Consider the following 23,159-nt stretch of genomic DNA (forward strand, 5'->3'; position numbering starts at 1 on the left):
TGTGGGTTCTGGGCTGGAAATGGTGGGTTAGTGAATGGATGAACGGTTGGGAGAGACAGATGGAGATTTCAGATGGACAAAATGATGGACAGTGACAGACAGGAAGTCACCTGCACATGAGATAGAGGCTTCCTCTTCCTGAGGGCAGGAGCTCTCACTCCAGGGGTCAGATGAGCACTCCCAGAGGGAGGGGTCACTGGGTCGGCATTCGATCTTGTCAACCCACCAAGGCCCGGACCCTTTCCCATAGGTTCCAGGAGACATTATTATCCCGCTGTCCCCACAGCCCAGCTGCCGGCAAATCACACCCACGGTGACATCCCGCATGGAGTTGCTGCATACACCTCCCCATGTGCCGTTGTAGAAGATCTCCAGCCTCCCGGCACAGGCCCAGGTGTCGCTGACCAGCCTGAGGTCCAGGAACTCTGCAGAGAAGATCAGGAATGGACAGTCCAGTCAGAAGCACTCAATAAATACAAATGATTGAGGGGCCAAGTGCTGTGGTAAGATGTGAAGGGATGAAGTTCAATATACAGGTGGATGGGGTGGATTTTGAGGGAAGGCTCGTCTGCTGTGTGACCTTGGGCAAGTCACTTAACTTCCCTACATGTCGGCTACCTCATCTGCAAAGTGAGAATTAACACGGAGCTCCATGCGGGGCCCGGATTGTGTCCACCTTGATTGGTGTGAATCACTCAGTGGGATTCACTGAGTTCTTATTATATGCAGAGCTCTGTTCTTGGTGCTCGGGAGAGCACAGAACAAAAAAATTAACAGTCACGTTCCCTGTCCATATAGATCTTACAATCTCTACCCCAGTACTTAGTAGAGTGGACTAGCCCCTAGTTAGGGGTTTAACAAATATCATTTTTTTCAAAAAAACCTCGTGAAGAGTTTTACAAGGGCCAGGAGCTCAGTGAGCTCAGTCGCCTACTCTCCTCACTTCTGGAGTTAGTACTGGACCCACTGTCAAAAAGGGCGAGTGTAGATGGTGCCGTGCAAACCATACCTCCTCCCTTGGGTTAAGAAATGATACAGGAGCAGTTTTGTCAACCGAGAGGCCATAAGGAGGTCTGCCTCTCCCCGCTTCCTACCAGGGTACCAGGGTTGGCCGCTCAGTCTTCAGTCGTCGACGGAGCAGGTGCCGGAGAACCGTGTGTGTTTAGTTAGCGGGAAAACCCCCCAGGAGGTCAGTCAGACAGTGACCCGGCCCCAGCCCTGTCCCGTCCCCCCCGGGTGGGCTGCGGGTCTCACCTGAGCAGATCGCTCCCACGTCCTCCTTGTGCCTGCAGTCGTGGGGACCCCAGCCCTTCGACGGGCACCGCCCCAGGTGCGCCTCGTTCCCGGAGCAGCGCAGCTCGTCCAGCCAGATAGGCCCCTCCCCCGGCCCGAAGCGGGCGGCCCCGGGGGCGCTCACGGCGACCCCGCAGCCCAGCTGTCGGCACACCACCTGGGCGTCGCTCACGTCCCACCCGTCGTCGCACACGGTGCCCCACGTCCCGTTGTAGAAGATCTCCACGCGGCCGGCGCAGCGCCCGCCGCCGTCCGCCAGGCGGAGCTGTGGAGCCCCTGCGGGACGAGGTCCCCGTCAGTGCGCATGCCCAGAGCGGGGAGGGGGCCGAGGGGGGGGACAGGACGGGGCGGTGGGGGCGGGGCTCTCACCTGTGCACTCTGCAGCGCCCCCCTGCGGGCCCCCGGGCCCGGCCGGTTCCCACGTGTCCACGTTGCACTGCGGAGACGGCGACGGGAGGGTCCCCTTTCCTGCAGAGAGAGCGGACACCAGGAGGGAAAGGGCGGCCAGGGAAGGGAATGTGTTCCTCGAACCGGGGGAGGCATAAAAAGCCAAACTGAGGTGCCGCGAGCTCCGTGTTTGTGGAGGCGGGGAGTCAATAAAACGGGTGGGAATGTGAGGCAGCCGCCCCTGTGCGCCTTTCATCCCCGTCCTCAGGCCCTCCCAGCACTGCTGAGGTTCTCGAGGGAATCTTGAACACCTCCCTGAAAGCTGAATTCATTCATTCAAACATTTATTGAGCGCTTACTGTGTGCAGGACCCTGTACTAAGCGCTTGATTGAGGCTGCCACTTGAGCCCACCTGGGATGGGGCCCTGAGCTGCGGGTTGGGGGGGAGTGTGGTTGTATGTGTGTGAGCCTGCATTGGGGGTGCTACGTGTGGGATGGGAAGAGCCGGTGTCGTGCAGGTGGGCATGGGGGTGATAGGAGAACTTCCTAATGTGTCTGAAGGCACCGCTGATCTGAACGCTGAGCCCGGCTGGTTCTGGGGGCTGCAAGTGAGGTTAGAGCTGCAGGAGGGGGTTAAACTCTGTCTTCTCTGTTGCGACGGCGGGTGAGTGTGCCACGTGGGTGCCTTTGTGTTTCTGCGAACTGTGAGCAAGGCCATGGTGGGCAGTAGTGCCACGTGGAATTGGAGTGTTTTTATTTTGGGTGTTCTTGTTTTTTATGTTGTTTTAGTCTTTCATCACAGCAATATGTCTCTCCTCCTTGTAGTCTTGGATTTTGAGCCCCTCAAGGGCTGGGGACAATGTTTAATTACCAGATGTATATTCTCTCCCGGTGTTTCATATAGTGTTCTGGACATAGTAAACACTTGGTGAATACTACTACAACTACTGTGACTACTACGCTGTGCGCTGGAAGAGAAGCCCGGAGGCAGAGGGAGCAGTCGAGGATTTGGAGACACTGGAGGGGGGAGTTGGGTAAGGGGTCCCTTCTGGCAAGAGCAGTGATCCCTTGATCCAGGACCCCTTCTGGGACCCCACTTTTCACTCCCATGTTCTCAGCCCCAACAGCCTCCTCCTATTGACTCTTCCCAGTAGCTTGTCTGTCTCAGGAACCGTCTCCTGTCAGCTCCCCCTCCCCCATGATGGAGACCCCTGCCCATGCCCCCCTCCCTGCCCCCCTTACCTGAGCAGATCACCGTGGCCACATTTCCATCAGAACAGGGAGAGGCCCCCAGGACGGTCACAGGACAATCCCTTAGACTGGTCTCCGACCCTGAGCAGTGAAACATTTCCTTCCACATGAGGCCATTTCCACTCCCAAACTCCGCCCCTCCGGGGGCTGACACGGCAACTCCACAGTCGAGCTGGTGGCACAAGACGTTGGCATCTGCCAGGTCCCAGCGGGCAGCACAGAGGCTTCCCCAGGTCCCGTCCATTTGGAGCGTCACTCTGCCCTCACAGTGGGAGCTGCCGTTCTCCAGCCTGAACCCTGTGAACCCTGGAGATGGGAGTCAGAGAAGTATTGTGCGGCTAATTTCACCCCAAACCCTCTGTGTCCGGGGGAGGGGAGACAGGAAGAAGGAGGAGGGGGAGATTAGAGGTATAGCCTTCTAATTAGCAGTGTGGCCTAGTGGAAAGAGCACAGGCCTGGGAGTCAGAGGACCTAGGTTCTAGCTACAGCTTTGCCACTTGTCTGCTGTGTGACCTTGGCTAAGTAATTCAATTTCTCTGTGCTTCAGTTACCTCATCTATAAAATGGGAATTAAGACTGTGAGCCTCATATTAGACAAAGTGTCCAACCTGATTATCTTGCATCTACACTAGCCCTTAGTACAATGCCTGGCACATAACAAGTATTTAACAAATAGCATTTTTTTTTAAAAAGTCTGAACTCTGTGTACCCTGTGGTATGGGAAATGGGAGTCACGGCTGCCTATATCATTTCTCTAAAAAAAAAAAGTTCAGTCCATGTTTTCCCTCTTCTCAAAGACCTCCAGTGGTTGCCCATCTATCTCCACATCAGATACTTCTTACCATCAGCTTCAGCTCATTTCCTCTGCTCCTCCCTTCTATGCCACCCTTGCACTTGGATTTGTACCCTTTACTTACCCCACCTTCAACCATACAGTTCTTACATACATATCTATAATTTATTTATACTGATGTCTGTTTTCCCCTGTAGACAGTTAACTGTCTGCCAAATTGTTATATTGTATCTCTCAAGCACTTAGTCACAAGACAGTCCTTCATACATTAAATACATTTAGCGCCGAATACATACAATTGATCGATTGATTGATGGAAGTTGAAGAATCCAAACCCAGCCTAGGCCTACCTGGTAGGGGGTGGTGAAGGAGAGTAGGAGGGGCAGGTTGAAGGGTCCGGCCACTACAGAGACCCTGTGTATCTTGGGGAGGAGGAGGAGAAGTCAGGGAGGAGGGTCAGGTCAGAGCATCCAGCACCCGGAGGAACCCTGTGTACCCTGGGGAGGGGGAGAGGAGGCAGGGAGGAAGGGCAGGGTGGAGGGTCCAGCCCCAGCCCAGCGCAGGCGAACTGGGTGTGTGTGATCTTGTTTTTGGAATCTCACTTGAGCAGACTACTCCGACGTCCCTGCTGTGATCGCATGTCCCCTCGGGGCGGGACTCTCTGGAGCAGTCATGCAGGAAGGACTCGTTCCCCACACATCGGAAGTCTTCATCCCAGACTGGCCCTTGGCCCTCTCCAAAGTGGGCTCCCCCTAGGACGGAGACAGCCACCCCGCACTGCAGCTGCCGGCACAGGACGGCCGCGGCCTCCAGAGGGAAGTGGGAGTCGCAGACCGAGCCCCATGTGTCTCCATGGATCACTTCCACTCTTCCTGTGCACAGCTGGGGACCCCCGACCAGCCGGGGGCCCCTGTGTCCTGGGAAACAGCAATGAGAGCAACAGTAAGGGACCCTCCCCAGCCCCTGCTCCTGCCTCCAGACAGGCAAGTGCTGTGTCTATTCTTAACTTGAAGGTCTCCAGGTTGGAATCTCCACTCCTTCCCTTGGGGATCTGTTCTCCAGTTCACAGCCTGATCACCAACACACTGTTCCTAGTTCAGAGAAAATTTCTTCCCATTTACCATGGGCCCTGTGGGGTAGAGAAGCATCGTGATTCAGTGGAAAGAGCACGGGTTTAGGAATCAGAGATCATGGGTTCTAATTCTGGCTCCGCCACCTCTCAGCTATGTGACTTTGGGTAAGTCACTTAACTTCTCGGTGCCTCAGTTGCCTCATCTGTAAAATAGGGATTAAGACTGTGAGCCTCACTTGGGACAACCTGATTACCCTGTATCTACCCCAGCATTTAGAACAGTGCTTGGAACATAGTAAGCGCTTAACAAATACCAACATTATTATTATTATTGTTACTCTGAGGGCCAGGAGAGCCAGCCAGCCTTTCCCCCAGATCCTCCTACAAAACCAAGGTCCTTCATTTCCTTTCTCTTTCCTCATTCCCCCTCATATCTGAATGCACAGCAGTGGACTAGGACTGGGTCAGGAGGAGACCTCTGTGGAATGAAACATTCAGAAACAAGGAAAAGAGTTGGGCTTGAGCTGACTGGACATTTCCCCTTCATTCTGGAATCTCAGGAGCCATAGTCACAGCAGGGGATCCTGCCCAGGCTTCTCCCTGACTTCCCAGGGACACCCCTGGTTCTGCTCCTCTCTTCTGGCCAGAATCCTTGGCCCCAAGACTCTGTCAGCAGTTGCCTGACCAGGGAACCCCAGGACCATAGGAGCTCAGCCAGGTTTGCTTTTGGTCTGACCGAGCTATGTCTTGTTGCCCTTGGATTCCCCGCACAGGTTTTCCTGACCTCTACGAGGGCTAACCCACTGGCCCAACTAGGGGAGTTGTCTGCAGCTACAGGATTTGGGACCAAATGGATGGTTTGAGTCCTGGGAAGCCAGCATCAATCTCAGCTGAAGTTCTGGTCTGGGGCCCATGGGGTAGCAGGGTGTTTAGAGCCATTAGACCCTTCTGCTTCCTCTTCCCCCACCCTCAGTCGTACCCAGACCCCCAGGGGCTCCCACAGCCTGAGATCATTCCAGGATGAAGGAGATCTCCAGGAATAGCAACAGGCCAGAACAGACCTCCTGGGCCCCTCTCTGCCCCTGGTCAGCTCCCACTGCAGGCCTGGGAGGCCCGGATTTACCCAGGACCCTGATAACCACAACAGGCCAGCCATCCCAGGTCTAATGGAAAGACCTCAGGCCTGGGAGTCAGAGGGCTTGGGTTCTAATTCTGGCTCTGCCAAATGCTTGCTGTGTGACCTTGGTGAAGTTCTCTGGGCCTCAGTTTCCTCAACTGCAAAATAGGGGTTAAATACCTGTTTTCCCTCCTATATACATTAGGAGCTCCGTGTTGTATGCGGACTATGTCTGACTTAACTTGTACCTACCCCAGCGCTTAGGAATGCATTTGACACAAAATAAGCACATAAATACCATAAAAAATTTGACTTGGGGGTGAAAGGAGTAGCTGCCTCATCCATTCTCAGGAGCCCCCTTGTTGCCAAGGGAAGAGGGAGCTGGGCCAGAGGGCTGGTGCAAAGAGGTGTACCTTTTGTGGGTGTGAGGGATAGTGAGGGACCCCATGGTTGTGTGAGCTGGGGGACTCAGCCTCGCTCAATCCAGAGCTCTGACAAGAACCGACAGCCTCCAGTCTGGGCTGAAAAGACCTAAAATGGCAACTTTCTGGCCTGCTCACTCCCTGAAGCCTGCACCCTCACAGCCTGTGTCCCCCCTCACATCTCAGCTCCTTTTCACCATGGAGAGTTGGCAGGTATGCTAGACCCAAACCTGGTGGCCTGAGGACCTGGCGGTGCTAGATATGGTCACTATCCCAAATAACTGCCCGTCCTCTCCCAGGCCCAGACCCCGCCTAATTGAGAAACCCAATTCCTGGGAAAGCCCAGCCAGGGCAATCTGCTATGTTGGGTCGTTCCTGGGGCCGGGGCTTCCTCGGGGATCCCTGCAGGGGGATGGATGGACCTGGACTAACCTGAGCACCGCACTCCGGCATCCTCAGCGTGGGTACAGTAATCATACTGATTCCATTGTAAGTAACTGCAGTTCCAGAGAGCTGCCTCTGTCCCCCGACAGGACAGATTAGCCAGCCAAACACGCCCACACCCCCGTCCGTAATGGGCCAGACCAGGAGCACTGATGGCTGTCCCGCACCCCAGCTGTCTGCACACCACGGCCGCATCATCCAGGTCCCAGTAATCATCGCACACCGTCCCCCATTGTCCATCATGTTTCACCTCCACGCGCCCCTCACACAGGCTGTCTCCATCCACCAGCCTCAGTTCATCAGCCACTGCTCCTGCAACACAGATCACCCCACCGGGTCACAGGGGAGATCCCGACCCTGCTTCTCCAACACCCCCCTCCACTCCACACCCCAGCCCCAGCTCCCTGCCTCTCGGCTGGGTCCCCCAGAGGCTTGTCTGTTGACTCCGGGGCCACAGCAGAGTGATCTGGTGTCCACTCCCAGAGGACAGTGCCTTGCTTGGACTGGGCTAGGGTTAGGGAAAAGAACCAGGTTCTGACTGGGATAGAGTTAGCTCACTGGAGACTGGCATGGAGAGAAGAGATGGGGTGGGTGGCAAGGGCGGGGCAGGGACCCTTGGTCATTGAGCCTGCAGTAGGGGAGTGGGGAGGAAGGGAAGAAGGCCAATGACAGGCTCGGGGATGGGGATGGGGAATGAACTGTGACAGGGACAGCAACAGGAATTTGTTCTTCCTCCACAGTGTATCCAGAATCTAATCCATCCTCTCCATCCAAACAGCCACCACACTGACTCCACCTTGACTCCTACTTATGACTCCTCACTGACCTTGTCTCCATCACTCCCTCCCCAATCTACGCTTCATTCTGCTGCCCAGATCTTTGGCCTTAAGTCTCGCTATATGCATTTGTCCCTGCTCTTCAAAAACCTCTAATCATTGCCCATCCCTCTCTGAATCAAGCAGAAACTCCTCACCATCAGCTTTAAGTCAACCAGCTCTTCCCCTGGTACCAATCCTTGCTTCACTCTCACAAAATACCACCTTGCACTCTTTGTTCTTCTCAAGTCCATCTGTGCCCCATCTCCTACCCCTTGCTCATGCCCTCCCCTCTGCCTGGAAACTCTCTATCCCTTCACATCCAGCAGGCCACTGCTCTCCCCAGCCTCAAAGTTCTTCTGAAATTATACATCTTCCAAGAGGCCTTCACTAATAAATTTCTCATCTCTCCAATTTGTATTTCCCAATTGCCATTCCAGTCCTTCCCTGGCACCTTAATACTTAAGAACTCAAAATCCCCTTTAAAATGTCCAAGTACATGTTGTTCCTAGTCCATATTTTTTGTAACTTTATTACTCTATCCTATCTGAAACTTATCTAAGTGCCTATTTCCCCCTCTTAATCGTGAACTCCTTAAGGGCCACATTTCATGTTTATTCATTTATGCTGCATTCCCTTTCAAAAGGCAAACGATAAATACAATTAATTGACTGGATCAAGACATTTTCTCTATCAGCTGGGCCTCAGCCTCACAGCCTCTACCTCCTTGCTGGAGTCCCCTGATACTGTGATACTTCTCTCCCCTTTGGCCGCAGCTCCAGGCTGGGCCTTGACAAAACTGTTTTCATCACCTGGCTTGCACGCCCACCCTGCCCACATAACCATATGCCCAGACCGTGGGGATGGACAAACACTTACCTGGGATGACCAGCAGGACACTGAGGACCAGGACACTGAGGCCCTGAGCAGAGGTTTGTCCCCCCATGGCCATTCTCACCCCACAACCTCCACCCGGCTTGTTGGTTCCACTCTGTGGAGCCATGCAGCATCTAAGAGAGGGAGTCAGGAAATGGGAGGGAAATTTATAGATCCAGCCCCTGGCCCCCTGCACCTCACTACACCCTGGGCAGGGACCAATAGGAACTCCCTTTACCTTTTCAGACGTTATCAGGATCTCCCTTGCCCTAAGCACAGCTCCCAGGGCCAATCAGATCCTGAGCCCCACAATGATAGTCATATGTGAGCCAAGAGGCTGTATGACAGGACCTACCCCCTTGCCACTGGGACCAGCCACCTGCACCTTGGGGTCAGAGGTTGTGGCTGCATCTCCCCCCGTGGGGTCTGCAACCGCAGCCCGGCCCCATTTCCCACCCCATGGCTCACCTCATGACTCTTTATGACCCCCAGGGACCGGCCTCATCCACATCCATGACCATGCCCAACTGGACCCTCCCTCCAACCTTCAACACCCCTCATCCATTTCCCTCAAATACCCACACTTTCCCTTCAGTGTCCTCCAAGCCAGATTTCCCTCGGCTCAGGGCTCCCCATGCTCACACCCCCATCTGCTCCCCATCATGGGTCTCCCTTTCTCCTCTCATTCCTGGGTGACTGATCCTCTCTGTGACTGGCTGATCCCCCGTTGAGCTCTCTCTGCTGTTCTCATGGCGTGGCTATGTTGTGTATCTGTAGGATTGTGTGTACCTGGGGCGCGTGTGTGTAACTGCTAGTGTGCATTATTAAGGTGAGGAATATCTGGATATTGCAGCTCTACACTTTCATTAAGGCAGCTCAAGCCTCTGAATTTGTGGGGGTGGGGGCAGTTGGTGCAGTCAGAGCAAGATAAGCTTGATGCAGCCCCACTGCTCTTTCCTCTCAGCTGAGATGCAAGCTTGTGTCCCCCAAGATAAAACACTTCTTGTGTCCCTGCAGGTCAGATTGCAAACTGCTGGAGCAGCTGTGACACCTCCACGCTGGCAGTGACAGTGGGGCCTGTTCCAGCCTCACAGCTGGGCTGTTCGGGCCCACAACCAGAGGGGGCTGGGTTCGTACCTCCAGTGCCATGGGGATGTCAGGGCCCTGAAGGGACTACAGACTCTCATCTTCACCTTCCTAGTCTTTTAGAAGTGAGTGTCTACAACAACATTGAGCAGGGCTATAGGGGCCATCGGGAGGGCTGGCCCAGCCAGACTCCATACGGGGTTGGGGAAGCAGAGGGAGCCAAGTCAGATCTGACTGCAGACAAAGGTCTCTCAGGAAACAGAGGTTCCAGGCTTGTTTTGGTGGAAATTTCAAGGTTCCCGTGCCCCAGGGTGGGGCAAACAGGGGAGTAGGAAGTGGGGTGGTAGAAGGGATCTCGGTGGGGGATCTGCTGGCAAAGTAGCCATTGGAGTCCGAGGAGCACCCAGGATATCTCTGCTCTGGGTGCAGCTGGAGAAAGGAAAGTTCAGAAGCCCATGGGCCTGCAGAGAGAACGTGGAGGGCCCAGAAAATCTGGGAGACTCATGCCCACGTTGTTTCCTCCGCTCTCCTAGACCTTGGTCTGACAGTCCCTGACGGTCTTGAGACGGGGCATGTTTCTCTCCCTCCAACGTCCTGGGGCAGACACCACTCGAGGGCAAGCCCCTCCCTAAAATGTGACTTCTGGAGAAGGGGAGGAGGAAGTGGTTCAGGGAGAGAGAAGATGGAGCCACTGGGCAAAAGAAAGAGGCTTTGGAGGAATGGTGTGGGATGAGTGATGGGACAGGGAGTGAGTTAATGGACTTGGGGAGGGGAGCCCGGTAGGGGGTGTCCAGTGAGCCCAGAGCGGGCACCTCCCTCCTTCCCTCCCTCCCTCACTCTCTGGACAAACTCGGCCAAAACTCTCCGGCCATGGCTCGGATAATCTCCCTTTCAGCCCCACGGAACCTGGAGGAACAGGAGCCCAAGCAGGCGTCCACACTAACCAGAACCCAAATCCTCCGGACATCCTGCAGCCAACACTGCCCCGCCCCCAGCACTTCTCGGTCCCAGTCACAAGACCCCTCCAGGGCCTGCCGAGCTCTGTAGCACGGAGAAAGCCACATCGTATATTATTGCTACAATGCTGTATCTATGGATCGCGATATTACAGGATAATTGTAGTGCTATTGCCGATCCAATACGGTCATGCGTTTTTTATCCTTCTTCAACGCCGTTAGAAAACGACTTCACACACACCCCCCATCCCGAAACCGCTCGGTTCCACTTACCCAACTCTCACTCGTGCGGTTGTGCCTGAAGTCGCAGGTGCAGACAGAGCTCCCAGGTGATCTCACGGTCTATCACGGCCGCGGGGATTCCTCCCCCGCACCAGCTCCGCACCGCTGCTCACTAAACGTCGTCCCCGCCAACAGCCAAAGTCATCGTCGAAAGGAGCACAGCGGAATGGAACAGCTGCAAACATCTGACCAAGGACAGCTCAGGAAACCACGGGCGGGGTTAGGAGTTTTCCCCGGGGTGGGCTGGAATATTGCACAATAATGATAAATGACATAGTCTTCTGGTATTTGTTAAGCACTTACTATGTGCCAAGTACTATACTAGGCTCTGGAAGAGATACAAGATAATCAATTAGGACTTAATCTGTGTCCCAAATAGGACACGTGGCTCCAGGGGCACCCAGATTGCATGAACTCCCTTTCCTGGCTCGCTCCCTCAACTCTTTGCTCAGGACCTTGAGGAGGAGAGCTGCACGGGGAGAAAAAATGGCCGAGGGTCACACAGGAAGAAAGGGACAGATAGGCAGACAACTACAGAAAACTAGGGCCCCAAACCTGGTAATGCAGACAGAGGGGTGATCAGATGGCAGAGGGGCAATGGTCCATACCCATCCCAGTGGGGGAGGACAATATGCCAGGAAGAACGAAGTAGGGGTGAAGAGAGGAAGGCATCCTGCGGGGAGAGTAACGAGGTGATGCAGGGACCCCGGGCTGATTTCAAGCCGGGGAACCTGGGGGTTGGTCGTCATCCAATCAGAGGGCCTGAAGCTTCCCCTACTCACAGTCTCACCTGCAATTACTGAAACAAATTACTGAAACAAAACCAGGAGTCGTCTACCCAGATCCCAACCTTCTGTGAACAAATTGGGTTTCCGTAATTCCCCAGTGTTTTCATTCAGCTGGAAACACCCTCCTCATCCCCTACTTCTGGTCACTATTTCCACCTCACAGCTCAGTACCATTGTCCCATCTGTAAAGCCACCCCGAATGCAGGAGCTATGACAAAAGGCGAGTCTGTGCTTTGTTGTTAGTGTCGAGTCGTTGTCCTCCGGTTGCAAGTGCTGCAATCTGCGTCCATGGAGATACAGCAGCAGACTGCCTGGCCCGGGTCCCGACCTGGAGGAGCCTGCCCCTCCTACCCCCGTCCTCTGCTGGGGTCAGGGCTGAGGGTGTTATGGGGGCACCGGGGTGACCAGGACTGGTTTTTTCTAGAGGTTCTAATCCTGCCCCTGCCATGACCACTGTGCAGCCTGGGTTGGATCGCCTGAACTCTCTGTGCCCCTTTCCCACGTGTTGATAGGAAGGCTGTGCCCGTGTCACTGGGACACATTCTCGGTAGGACACCCAGCAGGCTCTGGGGAAGGGTAGGCCCGGGGAGAAGAAATGAACCCACGTCAGCGAACCCTTCTCTTACTTCATTTATTCATATTAATGTCTCTCTCCCCCTGTAAGCTATAAGCTCATTATGGGCAGGAAACTTGTCTGCTAATTCTGTTGAATTCTATGGTGCAGTGGATAGAGCACGGTCCTGGGAATCTGAAGGTCATGGGTTCTAATCCCACTCCATCATTTGTCTGCTGTGTGACTTAGGGCAAGTCCTTTCACTTCTCTGGGCCTCAGTTACCTCATCTGTAAAATGAGGATCTAGATTGTGAGCCCCACATAGGGCAGGGACTGTTTCCAATCCAATTTGCCTGTATCCACCCCAGCGCTTAGTTCAGTGCCTGGCACGTAGTAAGCGCTTAACAAAAACCATAATTGATTACTCTCCTCAGAGTTTAGTACAGTGTTCTGAACATAGTAAGTGCTCAATAAATACCGTTGATCGATTGATTTCACTGGTCCGGGGTGGGACGGAGGGAACGAGGGACAACGAGACACCCGCACCGCCCCCCACCACTCCAGGATCCGATCTTCGCGGGGCTCCGGGCATCGGGGAGGAAGACGAGGAGCGAAAGGGTCCGGGCCAGTTCTCCCTCGGCCCTCGGACACTCCTTGTGAGCAGGGAATGTATCTGTTTAATGTTACATAGTACTCTCCCAAGCGCTTGGTATAGTGCTATGCACACAGTAAGAGCTCAACAAATACCAATGAATGAATGAGCGTCCGTACCCTCCACGGCAGAGGGCACAGAGCTGCAGGGGTAGGACCCCTCTGCATCCTATCTCCCCGCAGGTCGGCCTCGGTTCCCAAACCCGAGACCCCAAAGCGAATCCCCCAGTGCCACCCAAGAACCCGACACGGTACCGACCCACACGGACAGCCGGGGGAGACGTATTTAATGGTAGAAACGGCCAATGCCGAAGGCTAAGGGGTGTCCACACACTTCCGGGCAAGGCAGTGCCCAAGACCTAGCTGGAAATGGTGCTCCACAGGACTGGGGCTCTTGCTCTGGGGGCGATATATCGCGGCAGGTGGGGGAGGGCAATGTCTATCGCGACCCCAGCCCAGCCGGGCGGCAGGGTCAGCGTCCCAGGAGCTGGTCTCCGGGCTCGGCCGCTCTCTCGGAGACGTCCAGGACACAGAGTTCGGCATCGTCGTAGTCCGGGTCCTCGGGGGCCAACGACCGGTCACCTGTCCCCGCCCCAGGGCCCTCGGCCTCCCCTCGGGACGGCAAAGTCCGACCTGGAAGGGGCAAGAGGGAGGAGGGGTGGCGCGGGGGCCGAACGGCTGCTCTTGCTTCCCCCGGCCGCACCGTCGGGGTCACGGACGTACGGACCCTCCCCCACTCACCTGTCGGGGGGACCGCACCCCCAGGGACGTCCGCGGGGGGTTCCGGGGCCACCGCACCGTTCAGCGCAGGGTCGGGAACCCCGGCGTCATCGTAGCCGTCGGCCGGGTCCTCCGGGGGGAAGGAGTCTGCGTCTGGGGGCCGGGCCGGGAGGGACAGGCTGAGCTATGGACCCTCCCCCACCCGCCGAAGGGGCTGGGGTCCGGGGCCCTGGGGCGGGAGGGGGATGGAGGAGCCCAGAGGGCGGCAGCAGGAGAGGCCTGACTAATCGCGGCCCCGGTCCCAGGACACGGCCCCCCTCGAGATAATAGGAACCCTCCCTGTCCGGGGGGCACAGTCTGCAGTAACCCAGGAGACCCCCCCCGGCTCACCGCTGCCTTCTGGCGATGGGGGGATGTCACTGCTCCAGGGGTCTTCCACGATGTCGTACTCCTGCTCTCTATGGGACCCTTGCTCTGAGCAGCAACAGGACAGACAGCCTGGCCTAAGGCGCCTGGAGACTTGTTGTCCCTCAGACCCCCCCACCCGCCGCCCGCTCTCGGGCTGTGTGCGGACACGGCCACTGTCCCCCCGCCTGTCTGCGGGGTCCAGTCAGTAGCCTGGACTCATCTCTTGTCTCCCAGGAACTAGACACGGGTTACCCCGGACTCCGCCGCAGGCCTCCCCCGAGAGTCTAGTCCGCCACGGTGGAGGGGCGGGACCCCTCCCCCACCCCCGCTGCCCGGAGACCCTCCCTGGGCTGGTGGGCCAACCCCTCCAGCCTGAGGAGGGTCTCCCCAGGGGTCTCCCCTCCCCATCAAGAGAAGCAGCGAGGCTTATTGGAAAGAGCCCGGGCTTGGGAGTCAGAGGTCGTGGGTTCTAATCCTGGCTCCGCCACTTGTCAGCTGTATGACTTTGGGCAAGTCACTTCACTTCTCTGTGCCTCAGTTATCTCAACTGTAAAGGGGGGATTAAGACTGTGAGACCCATGTGGGACAACCTGATAACCTCGTGTCTCCCCCAGCGCTTAGAACAGTGCTTGGCACATAGTAAGTGCATAACGATTAGACTGTAAGCCCGTCAATGGGCAGGGACTGTCTCTGTTGCTGATTTGTACATTCCAAGCGCTTAGTACAGTGCTCTGCACATAGTAAGTGCTCAATAAATACTATTGAATGAACAAATACCACCATGATTATTATTATTATTACCTCCGGCTCCATCTCCCTCTTCGCTGTCCTCGGTGTAATACTGCAGATGAGTCTCTGAGCCCCAGGACCCAGAGCCTGAGAGAGAAAGGTGGAGATTGGTCCCAGGGTTGGACGAGAAGGAGAAACTCCATCATCTTACCTTTCCTTCTGCCTGCACCTTGCACTCCCACTCATCCCTGCTGCCTCCTCTGCCCTACTGCACCCCACAGTCCTGATCTTCCCCATCGTCTCTGCTGCCCCCGGCTCTCTGCACCACCACCCCCATCTTCCCCACTGCCTCTCCAGGCCTCTGGAGGTAGCAGCTGGAGGCATTTCTGCTCTGGGACAGTGAAGAATCCCAGGATTCAAGGGAGATGGATTTGTCCCAGGCAGATCAACAGCATGGGGAGAGGGAAGAGATGTGTGAGAGTCGTCAGGCCAAAAGCGTCACCCCAAGGCCTCCATGTGCTGGCCATTACCTGGTGGGAGGATGTGGGCCCAGGAGGGCAGAGGGGATTGTCATCATGTAGCCAAGGGTGACACCCTCCTGGAAGGAGCTTAGGGAGGGCTGAGGAGTTGGGGTAGGGAGCTGGCTGGGCTGGGAGCAGAGGTGGGGGAGGGCAGGGATAGGACCCCTGGACACCTGAGCCAATCTCCCCCGAAGGCCTAGACAGGTTTCTCACTGCAGAAGTGGGTCAGTGGGAGGGCGCCCTGTCCAGGATAGGACTGTCCCCTCAGTTGAACACAGGACCAGTGCAGGGGCCGGGTGGAGGTGGTTGCATGGGCCAGGGAGTTGGGAGGTCACGGGCACACACATCACGGGCACACACACCTTGGAAGCTCAACGTGTTTTTCTCCTTTGACGTGTATTCGAGCTCCTGGTATACAGCCTCGGAGACAGGATCCTGGGTTCTGGAGGCAGCTGAGGATGAGGGTCTCGGCTCAGAAACTCAAAGTCCCAGATTCCTGGATCCGCTTTCTCATTCAGAGTCAGAGCTTAGAGCAACAGTGAACCCTCCATGCTGGGCCGGAACCGTGAACCCTCCATGCTGGGCCGGAACCCCATGGGATCCTGTCCAGGATCTCAACTCCCCCTCCCGTTGCTGGGTACCTCCACTCTCCCCTCTGCTAGACCCTCCCTTCCTCCTGCCCATTCCCCTCCATGCTGTTCACCGTGGCCACCTGCATCCCCACCTTTGCGCCGGGCTCTCTGTTGCAGCAGCACGTGAGCCCCCAGGATGATCAGGCCCAGGAAGAGCAGGGCTCCCAGCACGACCCACAGGATCCTGGGAAAGGTCTCCACCTTGGAGCTCAATCCTGACAGTGGAGACACCAAACAGAGACCGTGAGGGCTTCCGAGACTCAGGCCTTCCCCCCTTGCAGGGTCCTGGGGGCCATGACCCTGGGAGCAGGACCTCAGGACCCTCAGTTCATGCCCGAATTGCCCCACCTTCCAGGTCCTTCAGTACTTAAACCCTTGACCCCGGTCCCTGTACACTCCATGACCCCGAGCTCCCAGAGCTGAGTTGTGGGGGTCTGGCATCAGTCTCATCCAACCAGTAGTTGCCACCACCTCTCCTCCCAGGCCAGCAGTGGTTTCCCCTCCCCTTGGAGACCAATAGCCCTGGGGCCGACTGGCTGATGGTCCAGATCCTAGGAGACTCCTGGAGCTCAGGTAGGGAGACTCAGACCCCAACCACCCTTCCAGAACGGTCCCATTAAAGTGGGAAGCTCCCAAGACCCCAAATGCACAGCACAGAGTGTGACGCTGGAGGGCTCAGTGAATAGGACAGTCATTGGTGGGACAGGAAGTCCCTGGCTTTTAGCCCTCGGTGGGGGTGGTTACTCGAAGCATGAAATGATATGATTGAGGTTCCCGCAGTTCCTGCAATGGAGGCCTGAGGCCTTAGAGGGGTTGTGACCCTTCTGAGTCCCAAGGTCTCTGTGGGAGCAAACTATGAGGGAGAACCCACCTTCTCTTCCCCCCACACCCTTCTCTTTTCCTGGGGTTCCTGAGAACAAGTCATGGTATGTGCCCGATGACTCAGTTATTGCTAAGACAGTGAGTACAGTTGCAGGTGGGGGACAGGAAGAGTCCTAGCCCCTTACCTGTGGTGGGGGGCAGTTACTTGTGGCCAGGGGTGATGAGGCCATGGCCCTACTACCTACAGTAGATAAGAGGTGGGGCCTGAGCAGGGGGTGGGATTTTAGCCAGGGGCCAGGTGGCACTGGGAGCCAGGAGGACCCTCCTAGAAATGCTTTCCTTAAACAGACTGGAGGAAACAGGCAGAATGCTTTTCTCTCCCTTCCCTCCTCCCACCAAATTTTGGTGCCAGGAACTCAGACTCATTTCTGCTCAGGCTCCAGACATGTATGTTCTCCCTCCTCTCAGTCCAACCCCCAGTCCCCTGCTCCACCCCCGCCCCGGCCCTCACCAGAGCACTTCACTGATGCGTCCTCCTTGTGCTTACAGTCACTTTGCCCCCTTGGCCCCGCAGGACAGTCCCATAGGGAAGCCTCTTGCCCCTTGCATGCCACCTCATCCATCCAGATGGTTCCAGTGCCCGGACCGTATGCGGCCTCTTTCAGGGCAACCACGGCCGAACCACAGTCCAGCTGCCGGCACACCACCTCCGCATTTGGCAGTTCCCAGGAGTCGTCACACACCGTGCCCCAGGTGCCACTGTGCCACACCTCCACACGTCCTGAGCAGTTGTTCTCACCCCCTATCACACGGATGTTGCGCCGGTCTGGAAAGAGATGCCCGGAGTCACTGCCCTCAGGGAGGGGGAGGTGAAAGTTGGGGGAAGGCCAGGGAAAGGGGAAGTGCAAGGGGAAGGACCAAGGGACCGGCGGAAGGGAGAGGGAGAGAGGTTGACCTTCTGGAACACTGGGCAGATTCTGGACACTGGATTTCCTTCTGCCTGGTGGAGACAGAATGGGCACCCTTAGCTGCTCAGTGGGGTTGGATGAGAATTTTGGCAACTTTTTAATTACTGATTAGCTAGCAAAGATGAACTCCTAGCCCAGTAAGGCCTAGGCAAAATGGAATAGGGCCTTATCTCTCTGAATTCACCCAAGAGCCCTCGGAAATGGTACAGCCCATTATGTACTAATATTCTCATCGACTCCATTGAAATTGATCAGTTGTTCACCCTGGGCTTGTAGCTGACACTTTTGGACTAATGAAGTTGATCAAAATACTTTTAAACCTTTTTTATTAGTCCCAAAAATTCATATATTTGAAAAGATGACAGACTGAACTTTTCCACTGTTATCAATGAAAAATGAGAAACAGCATGACCTAGTAGAAGGAGCAAGGGTCTGGGAGTCAGAAGGGCCTGGGTTCTAGTCCCGGCTCTGCTAATTGCTTGCTATGTGACTTTGGGCAAGTCACTTAACTTCTCTGAACCTCATAATAATAATAATAATAGTATTTGTTAAGCGCTTACTATGTGCCAAGCACTGATCTAAGCACTGGGTTGGGGGAAGGGGGTACAAGGTAATCAGTTTGTCCCATGAGGGTCTCACAGTCTTAATCCCCATTTTACAGATGAGGTAACTGAAGCACAGAGAATTTAAGTCACTTGCCCAAAGTCACACAGCTGACAAGTGGTGGAGGCGGGATTAGAACCTATGACCCCTGACTCCCAAGTCCATGCTCTTTCCATTGAGCTACACTGGTTCTCTGCCTCATATTCCTCAACTGTAAAATGGGGATTAAAATAAATTACTTTCACTGTGAGCTTCATGATGTACAGGGATTGTGTCTGACCTAATTAACTTGTTCCTACCCCAGCACTTAAAACAGTGTTTGACACATAGTAAATGCTTAACAACCATAAAAAAAATTGATCTGGGGGTGAAAGGAGCAACTGTCCCATCGACTCTCAGGAGCCCCATTGTGGCCAAGGAGAGAGGGAGCTGGGGTAGAGGGCTGGTGCACAGAGGTGCCCCAATTGTGGGGCAAGGAGAGCGAGGGCACCATAGCTGTATAAGCTGGGGGACTCCCATCCTTGCTCATCCCAGAGCTCTGACAAGAAACAACAGCCTCCAGTCTGGGCTGGAACAACTTAAAATGGCTTTCTGGCCTGCTCGCTCACTGAAGCCTGCATCCTCACAGTCCATGTCTCCCCTCAAATCCCAGCCCCTTTTCATCCTTGAGAGTTGGCAGCTTTGCTAGAGTGGAACTCTGTGGCCTGAGGACCAGGTTGGGCTGGACATGCCCAACACCTGCCCATCCTCCCCTCCCAGGCCCAGCCCCCACCCGACCTGGAAACCCAGTTCCTGGAAAAGCGTGGCCAGAGCAGTCTGGTGTCTATGTTGGGTTGTTCTCGGGGTCGTGGCTCCCTTGGGGACTTCCTGCAGGGGGATGGACGGACCCGGACTAACCTGAGCACTGCACTCCGACATCCCAGGTGTGGGTACAGTAATCAGCTTGTTTCCATTCAAAATCTCTGCAGTTCCAGAGAGCTGCCTCTGTCCCCTGACAGTACAGGCCATAAACCCAAACGCGTCCAGACCCTGGGCCATATTTGACCCCATCAAGGGTACTGACTGCTGTCCCACACCCCAGCTGTCTGCACACCACGGCCGCATCCTTCATGTCCAAGTCATCATCGCACACTGTCCCCCACTGCCCATTATGTTCCAATTCCAAACGCCCATCACATGGGCTCTCTCCATCCGCCAGCCTCAGCTTGTCAGCCGCCGCCCCTGCAACACAGACCACCCCACCCTGTCACGGGGAGAACCGACCCTGATCCCCCAACACCCATCTACTCCAGGTCAGCCCCAGCTCTCTGACTCCCAGCCAGGTCCACCAGAGACTTGTGTGTTGGTGCAGAGGGCCTCGGGCCACAGCAGAGTGATCTGGTTCCCACTCCCAGCAGGCAGCATCCCACTCAGTCCAGGATGGGGTCAGGGAAAAGAAATGATTCTGACTGGGATGGAGTCATCTCACTGGAGAGAAGAGATGGACTGGGTGGCAAAGGCAGGGCAGGGGCTTTTGATTATTGAGGCACCAGGGTTTGGGAGGTGGGCATGAAGAGAGGCAAGGCAAGGACAGGTTTGGGGGTGATTAGCTGTTAGTGGGAAGGGACAGGGTCAGGGATTAGTTCTTCCTCAACAATGTTTCCAGAACCTTCTCCTTCCAAACAGCCCCCACACCAGCTCCACCTTGACTCCTGCTTCTGCCTCCTCACTGAACTCCTGCCTCCATCTCACCCTCTCCAGTCCACACTTCATACTGCTGCCCCAATCTTTTGCCTGAAACCTTGCTCTGCTCATAACTCCCCACTCCTCAAAGCCTCCAATGGTTGCCTATCCCTCTCTGCATCAAGCAGAAACTCCTCACCATCAGTTTACTTCAATCAGCTCTTCCTTCCTGCCAATCCTTGCTCCTCTCCCACAAAAACCCCACCTTGCATTCTTTATTCCTCTCAAGCCCACCTATTCCCTGTCCCTCCCACCTCCAACCCCTTCCTCATACCTGCTTCCCCTCCTGGAACTGTCTCCCCCTTCATATCCAGCAGGTCACTGTTCTCATATTCAAAGTCCTTCAGAAATCACACCAACTTTAGGAGGCCTTTCCAATTCATCTCTCACCTCTCCAATCTGTATTTCCCAATTGCCTTTTCAGCCCTTCCCTAGGTCCTAGTACTTTAGACCTCAAAATTCCCTTAAATGCCTTACAAATACCCATCACTCCTAAAGGCCTTCCCTGACATAGCCCCCTTTTCCTCTTCTCCCATTCCCTTCTGCATTACCCTGACTTGCTCCCTTTGCTCTTTCCCCCTCTCAACTTCACGGCACTTATGTACATATCTGTAATGTATTTATTTCTATTAATACCTGTCTCCCTCCCTTAAGACTGTAAGCTCATTGTGGGCAGGGAATGCCTATTTATTGTTGCATTATATTCTCTCAAGCGCTTAGTAGAGTTTCTGCACTTGGTAAACTCTCAATAAACACGACTGAATAAATGAATACTTTACGCTCTACAGCTTATTTAAGTCTCTCTTTCCTCAGCTAAATTGTGAGCTCCTTAGGGTAGGATTCATGTCTATTAATTTTGTTGCCCTCTCCCTTAACAAGCACTCAAAAGAAGCAGAGAAAGCACCAGAAAGAGAAGGACAATCTAAATCACTGAAACATGAACCCATGGAAAATCAAAACATGCAAGGAGGAGTGGGAGAAGCTGAAGTTAGGGCAGGAGTTCAAGGAGTCCAAAGAAAAGCTAAAGTTAGCTGGCTAGGCGGAGCACTGAGTGTGGGGTTGCGGGTGGGGGGATTGTCCCTGGAGATGTGGGTGGGGGGTTACCATCTGACCATGCGGTCACATGTCCTAGCAGCGTGGCCAGGCTGAGGCTGCTACATGGCTTAAAGGGTAGAGCCCGGGGCTAGGAGTCAGAAGGACCTGTGTTCTAATCCCAGCTCTGTCACTTGTCTGCTCTGTGACCTTGGGCCCATCACTTCACTTCTCTGGGCCTCAGTTCCCTTAGTTGCAAAATGGGGATTGAGACTATGAGCCCCATGTGGGTCAGGGACTCTGTCCAACCTGATTAACTTGTATCTACCCTAGCAATAAGAAGAGTGCTTGACACATAATAAGTGCTTAAGTACCATAATTATTCTTCTTATTAGACTATTGATTGATGGGATCAGGACAATGGGGTCATTTCTGTGAAAGCAGGGCCTCAGCCTCATCAGTCCCTGTCCCTGTCTTCTTCCTGGAGTCCCCTGTTGCTGTCACACCTCTCCCCAAGGCCCAGCCTCCCAACAGTCACTCCGGCCCCATCCCCAGGGTTCAGATCAATACCCAGGAAAGGGTGCTGGAATAACTAAGTGCCCTCTGACCTCTTGAGGCTTCTGTGGGCTGGGGTAGGAAAGGGAACAGGGTCATGGGAGAAGGAAACCTCTGTCCTGAAACATCCCAAACTTCATCCTTAACTAGGATCTCTCTGATGGGACAAGCACTCAATCCCCTGGACTCTGCCCCTCTGGCCATAGCTCCAGGTTGGGCCTTGGCAAAACCATTTCCCCCAGCGGGCCCACCTTGCTCACTTCATCTGCCTAGCCCCATCTCCAGACTATGGGGACAGACAGGCACTTACCTGGGACGACAAGCAGGACACCAAGGACCAGGACACTGAGGCCCTGAGCAGAGCATCGTCCCTCGAAAGCCATCCCAACCCCACAACCTCCACCCAGCCCATCAGCCCGTACTGCAGGGCCGCACAGTGTATGACAGCGGAAGTCAGGAAATAGGAGGGAGATATATAGATCCACCCCCTCTGGCACCCATCGGTCCCTGGGCAGGAGCCAATAAGAGCCCCTTTTACCTTTTCAGACATTATCATAACTTCCATCTGCCCTGAGCACAACTCCCAGGGCCAATCGAATTCTGAACCCCGCAATGATCGCCATATATGAGCAAAGAGGCTGAGTGACGGCACGCATCCTCTTGTCATGGGGTCTAGCGGCCCACTTTTCAGGGTTGGGGGTTGTTGCTGTTTCTTCTCCAGCGGGGTCTGCCACTCTGGTCCGGTGCCAGTTTTCACCTGGCAGCCCATCCAGTGACTCTCCATGATTCCCAGGGACCGGCCTAATCCACACCCACATCCAAGCCCAACAGGGTCTTCCCTCCAACCCCCGCTACCACTTACCTACTCCCATAAAGCCGTCCACACTCTTCCTTCAGTCTCCTCCCAGCCAGGTCTACCTTAAGCTCAGGCCCCCACACCCTCACCTCTCCCTTGCTCCCTACCTTTGGTCTCCTTTATTCCCCTCATTCCTGGATGACTGATCCTCCCTGTGACTGGCCGGTTCCCACTTGTTCTCTCTGCTGTTCCCATGGTGGGCCTGTGTTGTGTGTCTGTGGGCTTGTGTGTGTGACTGTTAGTGAGGGTTGTTAAAGAAAAGAATAACTGGCTACTTCAGCTCTAAACCTTCAATAAGGCAGCTCAAGCCTCTGAATATTGGGCGCAATCAGTGAGATAAGCTGGAGGTAGCCCCATTGCTCCTTCCTCTCTGGCGAGAGATGTGAGCTTGTGCCCCCCAAGAGAAAACGCTTCTCACGTCCCTGTGGGCCTGATTGTGATCTGCTGGAGCAGCTGTGACACCTCCATGTTCACAGTGAGGTTTGGGGCTGTTCCAGTCTCGCAGCTGGCCCGGCTGTGCCTGCAGACAGAGGGGGCTGAGTTCACCCCTCCACCACCTTGAGGACCACGAACTTTTGTCATCACTTTCCCAATCTATCCCGAGTGGGTATCTATAGTGGGACTGAGCAGGGCTACAGGGGCCATCAGGCAGCCTGACCTAGACCAACACCATGCAGGGTCGTTGGAACAAGAACAACCCACACAGGTCTGACCACAGAAATGGGTCTCTCATGACATAAAGGTTCCAAATTCGTCCTGGATCTCCCTGGTGGAATCTTCAGGGTTCCTATGCCTTGGTGGAGGG

General features: G+C 55.1%; 2 protein-coding genes across 2 annotated transcripts in view; both read right to left on the reverse strand.

Annotated features, from left to right (window-relative positions):
• Window positions 1–11,008, reverse strand: part of LOC100087280 (deleted in malignant brain tumors 1 protein-like) — a 72,072-nt gene extending 61,064 nt beyond the window's left edge. The window contains 8 exon segments of the mRNA XM_039914274.1: window positions 111–425; window positions 1,255–1,569; window positions 1,663–1,761; window positions 2,923–3,237; window positions 4,327–4,641; window positions 6,768–7,091; window positions 8,474–8,604; window positions 10,786–11,008. Of these exon segments, the coding sequence (XP_039770208.1) occupies window positions 111–425; window positions 1,255–1,569; window positions 1,663–1,761; window positions 2,923–3,237; window positions 4,327–4,641; window positions 6,768–7,091; window positions 8,474–8,597 (1,807 nt within the window). The 5' untranslated portion in view covers window positions 8,598–8,604; window positions 10,786–11,008.
• A 2,059-nt stretch (window positions 11,009–13,067) lies between these two features.
• On the reverse strand, window positions 13,068–22,282 carry LOC120638873 (antigen WC1.1-like). The gene is made up of 10 exons (XM_039914275.1): window positions 22,183–22,282; window positions 21,809–21,919; window positions 19,264–19,410; window positions 17,130–17,618; window positions 15,889–16,011; window positions 15,527–15,616; window positions 14,716–14,790; window positions 13,897–13,980; window positions 13,528–13,659; window positions 13,068–13,419 (listed from the first exon to the last, which is right to left on the reverse strand). The coding sequence occupies exons 1-10, from the start codon at window positions 22,280–22,282 to the stop codon at window positions 13,259–13,261; spliced, it is 1,512 nt and encodes a 503-aa protein (XP_039770209.1). The 3' UTR covers window positions 13,068–13,258.
• Between the last annotated feature and the right edge of the window lie 877 nt (window positions 22,283–23,159).

This window comes from Ornithorhynchus anatinus, chromosome 16 (genome assembly GCF_004115215.2).
Source record: "Ornithorhynchus anatinus isolate Pmale09 chromosome 16, mOrnAna1.pri.v4, whole genome shotgun sequence".
NCBI lineage: Eukaryota > Metazoa > Chordata > Mammalia > Monotremata > Ornithorhynchidae > Ornithorhynchus > Ornithorhynchus anatinus.